General features: G+C 45.7%; 1 protein-coding gene across 1 annotated transcript in view; it reads left to right on the top strand.

Annotated features, from left to right (window-relative positions):
* Dnah6 (dynein axonemal heavy chain 6) overlaps positions 1–17,136 on the top strand; it is a 296,200-nt gene extending 279,064 nt beyond the window's left edge. Inside the window, exons 72-78 of the mRNA XM_023702951.1 lie at positions 3,244–3,373; positions 7,027–7,154; positions 8,751–8,936; positions 9,911–9,983; positions 10,782–10,933; positions 13,786–14,008; positions 17,005–17,136. Of these exons, the coding sequence (XP_023558719.1) occupies positions 3,244–3,373; positions 7,027–7,154; positions 8,751–8,936; positions 9,911–9,983; positions 10,782–10,933; positions 13,786–14,008; positions 17,005–17,108 (996 nt within the window). The 3' untranslated portion in view covers positions 17,109–17,136. The remainder of the gene's footprint in view (positions 1–3,243; positions 3,374–7,026; positions 7,155–8,750; positions 8,937–9,910; positions 9,984–10,781; positions 10,934–13,785; positions 14,009–17,004) is intronic.
* Positions 17,137–17,404: the final 268 nt, after the last annotated feature.

The raw sequence follows: 17,404 nt of genomic DNA, 5'->3' as shown, positions 1-17,404 counted from the left end.
GAAGAAAGAAGAAGAAGAAGAAGAAGAAGAAGAAGAAGAAGAAGAAGAAGAAGAAGAAGAAGAAGAAGAAGAAGAAGAAGAAGAAGAAGAAGAAGAAACACTGCTTACTTACTGAAGGCATAGCTGCAATACTAGGCCACAGCAAAGGGCAGTTGGGATTTTCACTCCTCTGTATGACCTGTGTACCATCACCTAAGAGCAATCTGAGCCTTAAACCAGATACTCAAAAGTCCCCTGTGACCTGCCTGCCCTTCCTGTTCACCACCTCCCACAAGCATCTGTGCTGAACCAAAGCCACAGGATGAAGTATGTGCCTGGGACTCCGGAAATCATTAAAGATTAAGGATTGGATTTGGCCTCACAAGACTAAAGCAATCATCTTTCTTTTGTACTTAGATTTTACCCCTATAAGAGTTAGAGGGCGAAATCTCTAGAAAAACCAGGAGGCCAATGTTTGGCTACTCCTTTCCTGTTCTCATGTTTTTACACAACCATGTTAGGAAGTAGAGGTCCTTTCCTGAAACAGTATATGCAGATGCTGTGGTCAGGAAAGGCTCTGTCTCTCCTCTGGAGTCACTGACTAGGACATTGTGTACCTTCAGCCACCTGTGACCTTGTTCCTGATACCTTTACCCCCTCCCAACCTCCTCATGGAAGCAGCTCCTCACAGGAACGAATGAAGCCCACATAGAGAGAAATAGCCACACCTGCACAGAAGAGTATTGGATCCATCATGCCTGCGTAGGGGGAGGCAAAAATCCCATCTGCCTTATCTTAGGTTCCAAGAGCATCTGAAGATTAAATTGACACAAGAGAGATTACAGGGATAAAAACTTATAGGTTTATGTGACACTAGTAAGGTAGTGGGGATTCATTCAAAGGAGTGGTCAAAACCAAATGCTTTTCTATTAGGGTAAATAAGAGAAGCAATTGTGGAAAAGCAATTGAATTATGTGTGGAGGCTAAAGAAAGATAAGAAGCTTTTTTTTTATTGAACAACATTTTTATTTACAGCTTTAAATCAATGTAATATGGTCAAATTCTAGTCATTGGCAAATATAGCCAACAGCCTGTAGTGAAAATTCTATACATGGTGCAGCAAATTCATTTGCAAGCGCAAAAGAAAACTTCCCCCCATGAGATCTTTGTTTTTTCTTTTTGTCTTGATGATTTCATTACTCCATCCCAGAAATTGTGCTTCTTACACACCTCCATCAGGTTCTTTCTCTCTCTCTCTCTCTCTCTCTCTCTCTCCTCTCTATTTCTCTCTCTCTTTCTCTGTCTCTCTCTCCCATCCCCCTCTTTCTCTTCCTCCCTCCCCACCTCTCTCCTCCTTGTTCTTCTTCTCCTTCCTCTTTCTTCTTCCCTCTCTAAGAAAGATAAGAAGCTTCTTGACACAGACTGTATAGCATTCTCGGGGCTGTGATCCCCCACTGAAGAATGCGCCTTTTCTTCTTCTGCTATAGCCAGGGCATCTTTCATGGAGGAGTTGTTAATCTCCTGTCTTCAGAAAGAAGAGAAGCAATTAGAATATCCTTCCACTTGCTCTTTTCTAGGAAGCCCCTCTTTAGCTCAAGAGAGTCCTCTTGTCACATGGCTTATTTTAGAGTAGCATGGTCTGCTATCCTTCACCTGAGACACACATTAGGTTAGGTAATTCAGCCTCTTGCAACCAATAGAGTGTTTTTTGTTGTTTTGTCTTTTTGTATTCTAGGGAAGAGTCTACAGGGTGCTCAGGGTCTCACTATTAGATCGGACTCAAATTTGTCCTCTTGTTTACAGCCTCCCAAGAGCTGAGATTACAGGTGCACACCACCATGCCCAGTCTCAATTGCCCTCTCAGTGTGCCCCAGGGACAGGGCCAACACAGCTGGGCCTGGGGATCCAATCCCAGCCCCTGCACCTGCTTGCAGGTGATTTAATCCACTGAGTTATTTGGCTGGCCTTTTTTCTTTTTTTTTTTTTTTTTTTTTTTTTTTTTTTTTTTTTGTATTTTAGGGAAGGGCCCAATAGGGTATTAACACAAAAGGTGTAAGTTATTTCTTTCTCTTCCCAGCAAATTGTACTCCTTGAGATGCTTATTAGAAATTAGCAAAGGAAAGGACCAGGGAGATGGCTCAGTAGAATAAGCGCTTCCCTGGCAAGTACAAAGGCCTGAGTTCAATCCCTGGTTCCACCAAAAAAAAAAAAAAAGAAAGAAAGAAAGAAATTAGCAAAGGCCAGAAGGTGGCAAAGAGGGAAAGGGTCAGCTCATTCAAAATGCACCATCTCTGCTGTCGCCTGAACCCCTGTCTCCTGCATCCCCGCTGTTGCAAAATGTCCCTCCGTAACATGACTCTGAACAAGCTAGACGTGAAGGGAACAGGTTCTGAGAGTGGTCTTTAATATCCTATGAAGAACAAGCAGATAACAAACCAGACAGACCAGGCTGCCGTCCCAAGCATCAAGCTCTCTTTGGACAATGAAAGTAAGTTGGTGGTCTTCGTGAGTCACCTGGTAGCTGATGGTGTCCCCAGGCCTGACTCCTTAGGCCACTTGCTGTAGAGTTCAAATCACCACTGACTGAGCATGTTCTGGTCTTGGAGGACTTCGTGGGCCCAGCCGGGGAGGAAGCCTGCACCACCCCTCCTGCTGAAGAGCCCCCATTTTTCCTCAGGATGGACAGGAAAGTGCTTCTGAGAACAAGGCTAGAGACAGGCCAGGCCAACAGAAGCATCCTGAGTAACACTTCCCACAGTCCCAGATGTCTGTGTCCGCAGTGACCCGGCCACTGCCCGTTCAGGCAATCCGCCACTGCAACCCCTTGGTTTTGGTTTTGATTTTTTAAAAAAGGAACTAAACTACTCTGTCAAGATCAGAGAGCTCAAGCTGGCATTGCAAACAGCATCGAGCTCGAGAAAGTCAATAAGATGACTACTAGTGTTGGAGTAACTTTTATCTTGCTTACTACTCGGTGGGCATATGGTGGGAATTAGGCACAGGCATGACTCCTGGGCACCCATCAAGCAAAATAAATAAGCTCCAGACATCTGTTGTGCAACACTGTACCTATAGCCAATAGTCATGAGTAGCATACATAAAAATTTGTTAGGCGTCTAGATCTCACGTTTAAGTGTACTTACAACAATGAAATTAAATGTGCTTGATTTTGACAACTTCCATTATTTCTGTAAGCTGTATTGCTGCACATTAGTTTTTGGGGAATCTGAGCTTTAACTATACTCTCTCTTACCACCATTACAGTACAAAGAGACCAACACTTTAATTAACACCATATTGGAGGTTCAGCCAAGATCATCTTCTGGTGGAGAGGGGAAAAGCAATGATGAAATCGTCCAAGAGCTTGTTGCTTCTATGCGGACCAGAGTTCCAGGTAATGAACAACACTTGACATCTGTGTATAATGGGAACTTGAGGGCTACAGTATATTCAGAGAACTGAATGGTAAGCAGATGTTCAAACCTGCTTATTACCTAAACTTTATTTAGAGGTCTCTTCTGATAGGAATTTCTGAATTTATGGACTAGAAGTCCACAGCACCAACTGTCAGGAGCGTTAGGAGCAAACTGGTTTATAACCCAATGTAACTTTAAGCAGACTTTCACGTTCCCTCGGCCTCGTGATTTTAAAGTCTGTAGAACTGTGCTGTCAATGACAGTAGCTACTTGCCACATGTGTTTAAATTTATTTAAAATTTAATTTTTTGGAGCCAAGGAGATAGCTCAGTAGAATAAATGCTTGCCTGGCAAGCGCAAGGGCCTGAGTTCAATCTCCGGTTCCGCCAAAAAAATAAATAAATAAAATTTAATCTTCTTCAGTTGCACTAGCCATGCTTCAAGTGCTACCATATTGTATAGCACAGATGGGGAACCTTTCCATATGGCTTAAAGTTCTACTAGGCAGTCCTTTCATTTTTCCCCATTCAGGTGAGATAGCAAAATTATTTTTGTCTTGTTTTCCAGTAAATTAAGAAATCTTCTTTATTAACCACTAAGAAGAATATATGCAGTATATTATTTGTTGAAACTGTACTTTCGATTTGATTTGAAACTGTCTCATTACTATATGTTTATCAATAAAACTTTGAAAAGAAAAAAAAAAGAAATCTTCTTTAATGATATAAGACACTCCCCTTCAGACTTTTCTTAGATTGGTCCTAAGTTTAGATTTCTAGATTTGTTGTTCATGGTTCTTGGATATGTCATAATAGGAAAAAGAAAACTGAGGCAAAGCAAAACCAGTATCTGAGTCTTGCCTATACTCTTAAAACTTGTAGAGAAAAGAATCCAGTTGACTTCAGAAGTCAGCTATCTGGGCTGGGGAGATAGCTCAGTGGCATACGTGCCTGTCTAGCAAATGCAAGGTCCTGAGTTCAATCCCCAGCCCCCCATACACAAAAAAGGAAGTCAGCTTTCTGCCTACATGAAGCAGTCCTCAAATACTATCTGCTTGCGTAGAGAATTCTGTTGATATTGAAGCAAATTAAAGCAATTCTTTTAGTAAGCAGATTCTAATCAGTAAATATGGAGGGCTAGGTGGAAGAGGGATGGATGGACGCATATAGAGATGGATGGATGGCCTGCTTAATTTAGAGGTACAGATTCACAAAGAACAAAAGCCTCTAACACCAAGATAAATGCAATGAAACCAAGTTCAATACACCTCTGAGTAACTCACAGGGTGATGCAGAAGAAGAAAAAGGTACATAAAGAAGGTTACCTCAACAAATTGAAGAGCACCAACTCCTGAAAATACAGCACACAGCTTTTAGAGTCCCTGCTGGGAAGGGCTCAGGGAGAGTGACCTCTCCACAAATGAGACCCCAAAGTCCCCTGCCAGTGACAGCACTTGAGACTAAAGCGCTAGTGTCTTTATCTGTGCACTTGACCAAGGACAGAGTTTGCAGCCCCAGAGCTGGCCACACCCCAAAGCCTGTAAGCATCTGCGCCATCTAAATAGGTGTGTCAAGGGCTGGCGATATAGCTCAGCAGACTAAGCGCTTGCTTAAGAAAGCGCAAGGGTGAGGGTTCAGTCCCTAACACAGCCCCTGGGTACGATGAGGCACATACCTGTAATCCCAGCACTAAGGAAGCACAAATCAGGAGGATCATTGAGTCTGAGCTGCATAGTGAGACCCTGTGTGTATGTGCACACACACACACACACACCCAAAAAAAAAAAAAACTTTAAAAAATATAATAGGTGTGTCAGAGAAAGAGCATCCTTGGGCCAGACTTTCAGGGAATCCTGCTCACATCAATATGCTCTGCCAGGGCCAGCCAAATAGCTCAGAAGATTAAACCACCTACAAGCAGGCACAGGGGCCAGAGGTTCAATTCCCAGGTCTGAGGTCCTGGCCCCGCCCCCCGTGGGGCACTGAGATGGCAATTGAGACTGGGCATGGTGGCATGCAGCCTCCCAACTCTTGGGAGGCTGTAAACAGGAGGATCACTATGAGTCTGATCCAGTAGTGAGACCCTGAATACCTGTAGACCCTTCCCTAAAATACAAAAAAAAAAAGTGCTCTGCCAGACATCTGACAACTAATCCTTAGAACAAGGCCATCACACTGCTATGAACAGGGTAGAACTTCCAGTGTTTAATTTCAACCATTCAGGAGGTTTTTCTCACCTTACTTCATAAAACTTATTCTTTTACTATGAAATGGTAAGCAGGCCATCTGCTGAGCCTGAGGGACAAGGAGGCAACAGGTCCCACAAAAACACTAACGGTTTTGAGTGGCCCTGAGGAGACGGTATCGGTATCGGGGAAGACCAGACAAGCCTTACCTCAGCTCTGTGGACCCAAGAGATTGGAATAATGCACCTGCTGGGTGAGCTTCCTCCCACAGCCACGATGTGAATGGTTAAAGAATTTGATTCACATATTTTGAAGCCACTTAATTACTCACACTTTCCTCAGGCAGTCTGGGAAAGTGCAGTTCTTTCCTTTTTATAGCTCAGTGCTTTTTATTTGCACCTCCCTTTAGGGGATTATAGGGAGAAAGGAGAACTAAATTTCCCGCCTCGGTTGGACCATGGGCCTCCTTAACAATTCTGCCAGTTCCTCTGAAGGATGCTTAGGGATGTGGGCCAAGGCTACGCCTCGTCTCCTGTTCTCCCACCAGTCCCTCCTCTCCTGGAAGCAAGGCAGCTGGGCAGCGAAAGGCAAAGCCTGCACACTGGCATGTCTGAGGGAACACTCGGCACCCCTGGACCCTTTGGTCTCTGGAATGTCCCGTCTGTCAGGTAGCTGCTCTGCCCTGCTGCCATTTTCCTCTGAAGTCCTCAGTGCTGTCTTCCTCTCAGTCGCAACTAGGTCCACTTGCCTGCGCCCTCTTGCCAGACCTCCTCATCCACAACGGAGACTCCCAAACTCCACTCAGATTTCCAAACTCCACTAAGTCATGCTGACTTTCCACCGCATCCTCTTCCCCCACAGCCCCTCTGCCCGCACCACAATCCCCAAGAAGGAAAGAGAGCAAGCTTCTTTTTCTCCAGTTCACATCCTCCTACCTTAGCTCAATGGGACTTTCTCCTATTTAAGCAATTAAGGACCTACCCACCTCTGCCCAAAGCCAGGGGCCACACAGCTCAAACTGTCACAGAAGATGCAAATAGCCATGGTGAGAAATGGAATGCACTGATTTCACACACACACACACACACTCCCCACTACACATGAATTCAGCTACATTTTCCTGTGATCACTTCTGTATACACACAAGTGAACCACCAAAGAGTTCTAAATGACAGCAGTGTTACACGTGTACAGCCCCTTGACTCTGACTTAAGCCAGGAGAGAAGATGGCTGTAGAAAGAACAAAACAAACACAGGCCAGTAGTGATATGAGGATAACAGAGTTTATTGGGGCCGGGGAGATGGCTCAGTGGAATAAGCGCTTACTTGGCAACTGCAAGGGTCTGAGTTCAATCCCTAGTTCTGCCAAAAAAAAAAAAAAGAGAGAGAGAGAGAGAACAAAAACTAGGGATGAGTGATCTGAGGCATCAGCTGTGTGTATTTCAGAAAAGCTGATGATGGAGGGCGCTTCTGAGAGCCTTTTCGTCAAGGACCCTCAAGGACGGCTGAATTCCTTGACCACTGTCCTCAGCCAGGAAGTAGACCGGTTTAACAACCTACTGAAGCTGATCCACGTATGTGAGCTCACCTCCACCCTTGTTCCCGGGCAGCGAAGCTTCACAGAGAACTGTGTGACAGTAGGAATGTGCTTAGGGTTTCCAGTTGCCATCTACCACCATTTCTCTTCAGATACACTAGTACCCCTTGAAAGCCAGCCTGTCGAAGTCTGAGCCTACCCTCTGCTGATGAGACTGGGTTTACTCTTTGTAATACTGACTGAGTGAGCACGCGACTCTGCAGAGCCCCAGCCTCCCCCTTATCCTACCATACACCATTAAAATTACCACTGACTCGCCAGAAATTGATCCAGGGCTTCAGGACTCAAGCAAGAGTGAGTCTCTGCTGGCTCCTGCTGTCTAGTTGGCATTTAATAACACAGTCTTTACAGAAAGAATGAAAGCCAAAGGTTCTCACAGTATGGGCCACAAAATTCCTGTTTCAGAATCCTCTATTGTGTCTGCTCTTATTTCCTGGCCAACTGTCCTGGCCCTGACTGAGGTCCACCCTCTTGCATTCTGTGCAGGAAACTCCCATGCCAACGCTAGCTGTTTGTTATCATTGAAACCTGTAACAGGTTTATCATCATGCCTTAGTCCCTAAAGACAAATAATTAAAACTATATTTTTTGTGCGTGGTACTGGGGATTGAACTGAGGGCCTTGTGCATGCTGGGCAGGACTGTACCATAGACCTACATCCCCAGCCCTAAAACTCTAATTTTTTTCTCCCACTGCCTCTTTTGAAAAGAGGTATGGGAGGAGGTACTGATAAGTTAAGAAGGAACAGATGGATAATGAGCTTTATTTCTTCCATGCACTGCCTGTCTCTAAGACTATGTGCACATGGTCCTGGCCTTTATTTTGGTGTTTAACCAACAAAAATTTTGCCTCTAACATCTTCCTGTGATGTTCTCCCAATATATGAAAACTTTCATACAACTGGAAGCCAAAAGGGCCATCATTAATCTATCTATACTGCCTTGGTCATTAGCCAGGTAGCAAACATCACCCTGTACTACCAGCCCAGCACCTCCCAGGACTACTGCCTACCTCTGTGGAGAAGGGGAAAGGCTAAAGGTCATGTTTTATGGAGTATTTCCAATGCTAGGAGACCCTCTGATACCAGCTAGAATATTGGCCTTATGTAAGAGTCTTTCCTTCCTGCTATAAAGAGCCTGGAGGCTGTAGGAGCTCCTTGAGTAGCAAAGGTCAGTGGTGTGAGGTGGTCCTCATCCCTCTCCCCCACACATCTCCAGGCCCTCTAAGTCCATGTCACTATTAGATCCATTTTTCCCTTGGTCTGAAGAGAGCTGAATGGTGGCTTTCTCCAATCCCATCTCCCTAGCGATGTTCTCCATGAACATCTCCCCTGTCCGCCTTCTTTTCACCAGCCTGGCCTCTCACATTACTGCCTAAACGCTGTCTTGCACCTAAGTGCTATCCCTCATTGTCACACACTGTAAAGAAACGCATGAAAGAATGCAGTACCTGGCCCAGCAGACAGTGTGCATGCGGAGAGGATGGAACCCAGCTAGTGGTCCCTGCATGAATGAATGCCATGTACCCTTGGTCATTATAGCTGCGAAGGACACTAAGCCTTTTGTTCTTGCAGACTTCTCTAGAAACACTCAGTAAAGCCATTGCTGGATTTGTAGTGATGTCTGAAGAAATGGAAAAGGTGTATAACAGCTTCCTCAACAACCAAGTTCCTTCTCTGTGGTCCAACACAGCCTACCCTTCCCTGAAGCCACTAGGATCATGGGTCAAGGACCTTATTTTAAGGACTGCATTTGTGGATGTAAGACATTTCACTTTTTAGAGATTCTGATGAATCTCATAGCACATGGAGCCTAAAGTCCCTCGCAAGTTCTGGCTCACAATCACTGAAGGATCATCTGAGCCTAGGGAAACATAAATTTCCAGAGGAGCATCGCCATCACTTTGAAATCTTATGTTGATCATGTCCTCTTCCCTAGCCAGCCCATTCTTTGGGTTTTAGCCATAGCGCAGGAGACGCTACTGGGAAATACAGAACCTATTTGACCTGGTTCCAAACAGCCAGATGAGCCTTTGTTGTCCTCTCCCTCTCATCTGTCCTGCTACTAATGAGGTTCTGCTGCTACACTAGGAGGTGAGGAGGAGGCACAGGCAGTACAATGAGGTAGTCACTAACTCAGGACCAGCTTACAGTCTGCCCCTGAGCAGCCTCCAAAATGTCACTCTGGCTTAGATGGCAAACTCCAGCTCAGAAATAAAGTGCCATGTTGCAGTAGCAAATAGAAACACTGAAATGTCACCTAGGATTTGGAGGCAGATTTATTCAACTGTCATCAGACCTCCCTGACAGGAAATAGGTCCACAAAAGGTCAGGCCCTGATCTCTGTTAGTTTAGAGGTTTACATGGAGTTTGCAAGAGGGAAGTACAGAAGCAGAGTATTTGGTGGTAATTGGTTGGTTACATCATATGTCATTATTACTGATTGGCCTAAGAGAAAACTACATCATATTGCATACTAAAACAAGTTCAAACTCTGGGCAAGTTTGGAGTTAGGGGAAGCACACAGGTGCAGGGTGGGGGCAAGCTCAAAGCTGCAGAAAACAAGTGCTTGAGATAACATGGGGGTTCGGGATACGGTTGGTTAGAGAAGGGAAATATGGATCTGCTGTTGATGGAAGACAAATCTGTTCAGAGAAATGGCTGATTGTAGGAAATTTAACTCTAAAAAGTTAACTTTCTATTTTCCTCATCATGATATAATGTCTCTCCTTCAGCTGTGGCTCAAAAGAGGACAGCCCAAGTCCTTCTGGATCTCCGGTTTCTTCTTTCCTCAAGGATTTCTAACAGGTACCAATGCTTTCTAGAAAAATCCCACAGGAAGGCCGTGCTTTGCTATGCACAGGGTTTCCAGGAGCTGGGGGTTAGCACCTGTACTAGGTGCCTGGCAGTGGAATATAGAACAGTCCAACAAAGTCATGCTCTTCTTTGATGACTGGGGGGGAAAGATGACAGAAAGAGCCGATGTCCCCCAACAACCTAATTTCTGCCCCTTGCAGATCATTCGAGTGGGCACTGCTGCATACATGAACACAAGCTTGTGACTCAGTTTCCCATGTGATCCATGCTCAAGGGCACCATCTGCCCTTCACCTGCACGGACTTCAGCTCTGCACAGCCTCCCTCCCTCTAAAACATACCCTCAATGCCCTTCCATCAGCCCTTGAGAAATCTGGCTAGAGAGCCCCAGAAGACCCAGACTTTGGGCCTACTGGATACTAAATAGCCTGCCCTTAATTTATCACATTCCTAATCCCTAATAAACATCCCATACTGGACAAATACCAAATTAGAGTGATTTGGTCCTGAAACTTCCTTTGTGGGAAGGGAGTATACTCCAGAACCAGCTCTCTTTCCTCTTCTTCCCAGGGCTGGCCAGCACTTGTACATCTCTTGGGTCCTCACCTCCCAACATAACCCACAGCTTTCCAGTCTCTGTGAACTAATGCCAAGTAGAGCATCCGTAGTTGGGTTTTCTTTGGAGAAGAAGTTCTCTAGTGCTAGAGCACCCTGTTGGGAGAGGGGTGTAGTGTGTGTGGATTAGGAATGTTATTTGCAGGGCCCAGATTTCTGGATTTCATCTGTACAGGAACTCTTCAAAACCATGCTCGGAAATACAACCTGCCTATTGATGAACTGAGTTTCAAGTACAACGTGGTTCCTACCTACAGGGATCAAGCTGCAGTGATAGAAGCTGCCAAGACAGTGCAGTTTGGACAAGAACTGCCCATGGACCTGCAGGTATTGTCTACCTGCTACTAGGGCAAAGAAGTTTGTGTCATGTCCCACTGTCATTCAAGAGTTTAGCCGATCTCCCTCATCTCCCTTACCAGGAGGAGGGGAACATTGTGATCACACCCCAAGATGAGCTCCACAGTTAGCAATGACAGCATGGATGCAGTATAAGCTTAGTCTGATTTATAGAAATGCTTTTTCCAAGCAATGCTGTTTCATTGCTTTAGATACCTACAGTAACTTTATCCATCTTGCAAGGCAACATAGCAAAACCATTAAAAATGAGGCTTTCCGAAGCAAAGGAGCCTACCTTTGATTCTCTCCTGACTCTTAATGCTCCAACTCTGTATGACACAACAACTGCCAACATACCTGCATCTTGGTAGTCTCATCTATAAAATGAAGTTGGTAACACCAGCGTCAGTGCTGAGTGCAGTATGAAACAGCGTCCGTTGGGTCACGTGACCAGCGCATGCTACAGTAAATTACTAGGCTTCATTTGTCTATATCATCCTTTCAGCTGTCTCCAGGCAATCAGGAAGCTAACTTTACAGATTCTCTAAGAACTACCACGTGTGTACTTAGCCGAATGACGCAGTTCACTCCTCTACCTTGGTACTCAGTGTGCAGTGCCAGCATCACCTGCTAACTGGGTAGAAGTACAGATCCCAGGCCCGACTCCAGACATGCTGGACCAGAAGCCCTGGGCTGGGACTTGGACCTCTACATTTTACCACACCCTGCAGGGAACTTTGAGCCCACTACAGCCTGAGAACCATGGCCTCCACATATGAGCGAGCCTCAACCTGGCTGCAGCTTGGAATCATCAAACGAGCTATTTAAAGATTCCACCGCCAGGTCACACCTTGACTACATGGGATTCTCTAGAGCGGTCCCGGCATCACTGTTAATGTTTAAGATCCTCCCCCATGCCACATTTCCAGTGTACAGCCAGGAATGAGCTGCCCTGTGGGGCCAGGAGCCTCTGTCTCCAAAACAACTCTCCACTCAGGGTGCCTTACGCATGCAATTATCTATACATGCTGTGAGATTAAAGACTGCTCCAGATTGCTTTTTAGTGAACAAGAAAGTGTTCACTAACCAATCAGAGTAGTTGGGCTAAGTGGTTTTTATGAAACTTTCCTTAAAATGCCATGGTATTTATTAGCAGGGATGGCTCTGGGGCAATTCTATCAGTCTCCACCCAAGTCACCATTCTGATCAGCAAAAAATACAGCGATCAGATTGATCCCATATTCATGGCTTCAGCTGTGAAATACTATGAGAGTCGTGCCTCTTAATTACCTATACTTTAAAATGACAGGGAAAAGGCATGTGTCTTTAAAGAAAATTGTTTTGTCATCAAAATACTTTTAGATAAGGAAGAAATCAACTTAAAGGTGCACTGCATATGATTTTAGCATCCTTCTGGGTCAGAAGTGTCCTGGGTCCATGTCAGAAGTAACTGAGACTGCTGGAGGGTGGGACAACAGCTACATGACAGCCATCGGCCAAATCCTGCAGGATGCTGGCGCTGTTCTGGGCCCAGCATGTTCTCTCTGCCACAGAGGCTGACCGATGGGGAGGGATTTCAAGTGACCTTTGGGCTGAAGCCCCACATCCTGGGCCTCTGGGGCTCCACCGCACCCATGCGGTGCCCTGAGCAGTGACAATACCTTACAATGACAGAATTGGGGGGGGGGGGGGGCTCAGATGGTCCTGCTAGCCAATCTCTTAGCTGACCCAGCTGACATCTGCAAGAGACAGCCAGGCTATGTGTTCAGAGAGCTCTACTTCTGTGACAAAACAGGCAAGACTACTCCTACCAGCACATTTGTCACCTTTGTGCCCCTTCAGAAAATGCACTCCCTCTGGGTGGCCACCCTTCCAGATGGTTCCTGCATGTGGCTTGGCAAGTAGGTGGCAAGGTGGTTTTCAGGGTAAACCTACACAAACCTCCTTAGCATCCCCCAAACAGGAAGCGCCATCCCACTCTGCTGTACCCAAGAAACATAATCTGGGACCCAAAAAAGCAAAGACCAAGCAAAAGGTTTTTTTTTTTTTTTTTGGTAGAACCAGGGATTGAACTCAGGCCCTTGCGCTTGCCAGGGAAGCGCTTATTCCACTGAGCCATCTCCCCGGCCCTAAAAGGAATTTATTCACTCTACAGTGTGCTACGTGTTGCTCAGACTGCTTAGTTCTTTGACTGTAGGTGTGGGGCTCCAATTATCCAAAGGTCAGACCCAGAATTAGCCACACTAACAGTGTCTGAGGAAGGATGGCATAGGTACACCCGTGGAAACACCCAGACACGAACACTAAAGAACAGGGCCTCCTCCTCTGCTCTGCTCACCTCTCTTCTCCTCTTCTCTCCTCTCCTCTCCTCCTCTCTCGTCTCTGCTCTCCTCTCCTCTTCTTGCTCTTCTCTCAACTTAAAAAGTAAGCATCATCTTTAATGGAAATAAAAAAGAACAGAAAGGAACTTTCTGAGGCTCTCTATAAATATTAATTATTGTAGATATAGAATCTGTCTCCTAGGAGGGCAGAGGGTATTCACACTCTTTACCAAGAAGTAAGGTCCCATCCACTTCCCAAGAGAAGGGAAAACGTCACTACACTGTGGCACCAGGTAGTCTGCAGCCTACTTCGAGTCCTTGGACATCCTTGCCGGGTATGAAAAGTATGAGATTCAGCATAAAACTAAGAAGCGAATCCTCACAGTACTCCTCTCTAAAAATGAAATAAGTACAATTTTAGAATGTTCTCTACAACAACCTGGTAAGGCTGTGGGACATAGGACACGGCCCCCACTGCTGTTCCCTCTGCTTCTGACCCTGTCCCTTGCGGGTGTCTTTCAGCTGCCCTCTCCCGAGGACGGCGTCCTTGTTCACGGGATGTTCATGGATGCTTCTCGGTGGGATGATAATGAGATGGTCATCGAAGACGCACTGCCAGGACAGATGAATCCCATGCTGCCTGTGGTGCATTTTGAGCCACAACAGAACTATGAGCCAGCCCCAACACTGTACCACTCCCCACTCTACAAAACAGGAGCTCGGGCAGGAACCCTGTCGACCACAGGTGAGGACACTGTTACGATTGGTACTGCTACTGACCAAACAAAAGTTTCAGTTGAGCCCAGTGGTACTAAGGGAGTTCTTGGGCCAACTAATCACTCAAATATATAAATATATTTGTTCTGAATGTACCATAGTTGATGCTCCTTTCTGTCAAAACTCATAGGAAAAAAAAGAAGAAACTAGAGAAAACAGAGTTTGATTAGCAGTGGAGAAAATAAGAGTTTGATAAGCAGAAACTTTTGGTTTCAAAATGGACTGAACAGACACTAAAATGTCTCTCTCACCAAATTCATTTTGGCTCAGCAAAGAAAAAGATTTTAAAATAAACCAATAAATGGGAAACAATGCTACAAAACTTTAAGTGGACCTGAAACAGAGATAGAGCTCTTAAAAAAAAAAAAAAAAAAAAAAAAAAAGGAACCAGATAGAAAGAAAAGGAACTCAATGGAGAAGTGGAGAGATAGCTGCAGAATGGACTGCGAAGGTCCCAAAAGTGACAAGAGGAAAGGTTGACACTGGAAAGAGCAGTCCCTCCAACATGTACCTACTAGGGACCCAGAAGAAGGCAGAATAGAGGGGAGGGAACCTTTGGGGGAAGGATAGCTAGTTTTCCAAGGCTAAAGAAGCATTTGAGTCCTGGATTAAGCGATCTCAGAAGGCGGCCGGGCTAACTGGTGAAACAGTACCTGTCTCACACAGTAATCAGGAAGGAACATGTTGATGTTTGGAAAATGCTTAGGGCAGTGCCCAGCACTCAGTGACCACTGCCTACGTAAGTCACTTCAGTCACAGTGAAAACTTAGTAGACTTGACAGGCAGGCAGCTGAACTCTATCCTAGTGATACCGACAACAACCTGCTGGAGGCACCTGAACTCTGATTCCGCTTTTTTCCTGGACGTAGATGTGAATTTAGGGTGACGGGATTAGGGAACTATGAAACAGTTCACTTCGAGGGTGAAGAGCTTTGGTTTAAATTCCTTCTAAACAGTCACGATCTGATCCAAGAGTTCTTGGATCCACGGCATATCCGCCTTCTCAGGCATGGAAAAGGTACCCACAAGCAGTTGTCATGTCTGGCCACTGACACCCAGCAAGGAACCCAGAGAGGCTGCGGGCAGCTGCTTGTGTAGAAAGTAATATGTGGTGGGCTCGGCCCACTAATCCACATCCGATTTAACCCACTGAGGACAGCAAGGCAATCATTTTAAAACCCAACCAACCACATCCTTGAGTATAGAAAAGCATGGGTGATAAGGCTGGAGCAAAAGCTTAAATTGTATCTAAGATCTTTGAACTTTTTCATTAAAAAAAATGTTTCAATGTTAACAGTAAGTCTGGATCATAGATCAATGCATTCTTAAAACTTCTTGACACGTTTTAAGTTAAAAATCACAAAAACATGCTGTTTTTTTTTAATTAATTAAACTAACATATGTCCAAGTCTCATGTTGGTTGTATCAGTGTAAATTTAATGAAAACAGGAAGTTTACACATTATTACAAGTTCACAGAGGCCTGAATTATTCTCAGATGGAAAACATGGTCTCTCAATAATTAAAAAAAGGAAAAATATTAAATAAAAGCAATGCACATGCATACCCCAAAAAAATGTTCTTTCACTGAATTATAGCCCCAGCTGGGTCCAGTGACAGGATTTGGTCCTTTCTAGAGGTAGCAGGCTCTTGTTTGGCCTGGCTTGGCAGCTACAAAGCCCCCAAGGGTCTGAGATACCAAGCACCAGAGGCCCTTCTAGGGAACCTAGACATGCTGCCTTTCATTGCCATGCTTTGTCATACAGGCACAGCTACCCAGAATTCCCTTTCCATGTCACTTGCAGTAGCAGCCCACCTTTACCTCTTGATCCACATGCTTGCTCTCACCACCCGTTTCGCAGCCACTGTGGCACTGGACCTCCAATATCAGCCTTCAGGACTTCTGCTCAGGCGGTCACGTGACAAGCGAGCCACACAAGCACGAACCCAGCCATCCACCCGTCGAGGGCAGTTACTGTCCGACTGCTGACTCATCTCAGCACTGCACTGCGAACCCCTTAAGAAGCGGAAGTGAGATGCAGAGACTGGGAACTACAGTGCAGTTCTGCAATTCTCAGCTCGCTCTTGGCCGATCCATCATTTCTGGCCAAGAGTGAGTTGACTGCTTAAATCAGCATCAGTGACTGAGAGATGCTGCTTGCGGCCCACATACTTTCCAGACCTACAGGAGGGCTCATGCAGTCCTCAGGACTATTTGAACAGGGTGTGTGCTTTGGACAGGCCTCCCGGGAAGCCTGGAAAAGGGGGAAAGGAGGTTGCAAGCAGATGCTTAGCTTAGGTCCTTCCCAAGCGTGGGCTACATTCCAAAGTCCCCAAAACCCAATACAACCACAGAAACTGTCTAGGTTTCAGACAGGATTCCTTGGCCTTGAATCTGGCCTGTCATTCAAGCACCTACCAAGGAACCAGGCAGGGAATGGCATACAAAGGCAAGGAGATGGAGGTATCGGTGTTCTCCGCTTTGGACGCCACTGCCTTCCCTGATGTTGACACAGCTGGCAGCTCTTGCAGAGTCAGGAACAGAAGTAGCAAATCAGGAGCCCAGGTGCTATGGCAGAGGGATAGAACAAAGAAGAAATGATGGAGTGGTGAACGGGTGGACGAATGAATGAATGGACACCCAACCTCCCACTGCATGCCCAAGTCCCCTTGAAAGCTCAGGCCTGAATCCGAGCCCATTACTCCTAGTCAGACTGCAGAAAACTGGAAGCATGGTTCACAGTAATACCAACTCTAACGTGGGTTGGTACAAAAGCAGCGCTGGCTCAAAATTCTTCATTTTTTTAAAGCATATGACTGAAACCTGTAGAGGGCTGCTTGGCATGCCTTTAGAGACAGTTGAGTCTGGAATCTAAGGGGTCTTAGTTCTCAGTGTCTCCTCTCTTTGTAGCAGAGGTTATCCTTCTACTAACAACTCTGTTCCCCTGTCTCCTTGCTTACTTAGGCCACTCAACCAACTTCGTGGTGACTGTCCTCTTACCATCTAAGCGGTCCAAAGACTACTGGATTGCCAAGGGATCTGCTCTGCTCTGCCAGCTAAATGAGTGAAAAGGGGGGCTGGGAAGATGGCTCAGTGGAATAAGCGCTTCCCTGGCAAGCGCGAGGACCTGAGTTCAATCCCCGGTTCTGCAAAAAAAAAAAAAAAAGTGAAAAGGGATCCTCTCAGCATGGAGATCCTCCCTGAGTTGGATGGAGCTGGCTGATGTATATGTGAACAAACATCTGATTTAAGGAGAGCAACGGTTGTTTTGTCTCTCATGACCTAAAATAAAGTGTTTGACTTCTGTTTTCTGTGGGTATTCTCAGCTCCAACGTAGAGGCAGTGGACTCTGCACCCATCTGTT

This window comes from Octodon degus, unplaced genomic scaffold (assembly GCF_000260255.1).
Source record: "Octodon degus isolate 3935 unplaced genomic scaffold, OctDeg1.0 scaffold00162, whole genome shotgun sequence".
NCBI classification, from domain to species: domain Eukaryota; kingdom Metazoa; phylum Chordata; class Mammalia; order Rodentia; family Octodontidae; genus Octodon; species Octodon degus.
The sequence above is the reverse complement of the archived record's forward strand: the minus strand, read 5'-3'. Positions and strand labels throughout refer to the sequence as shown.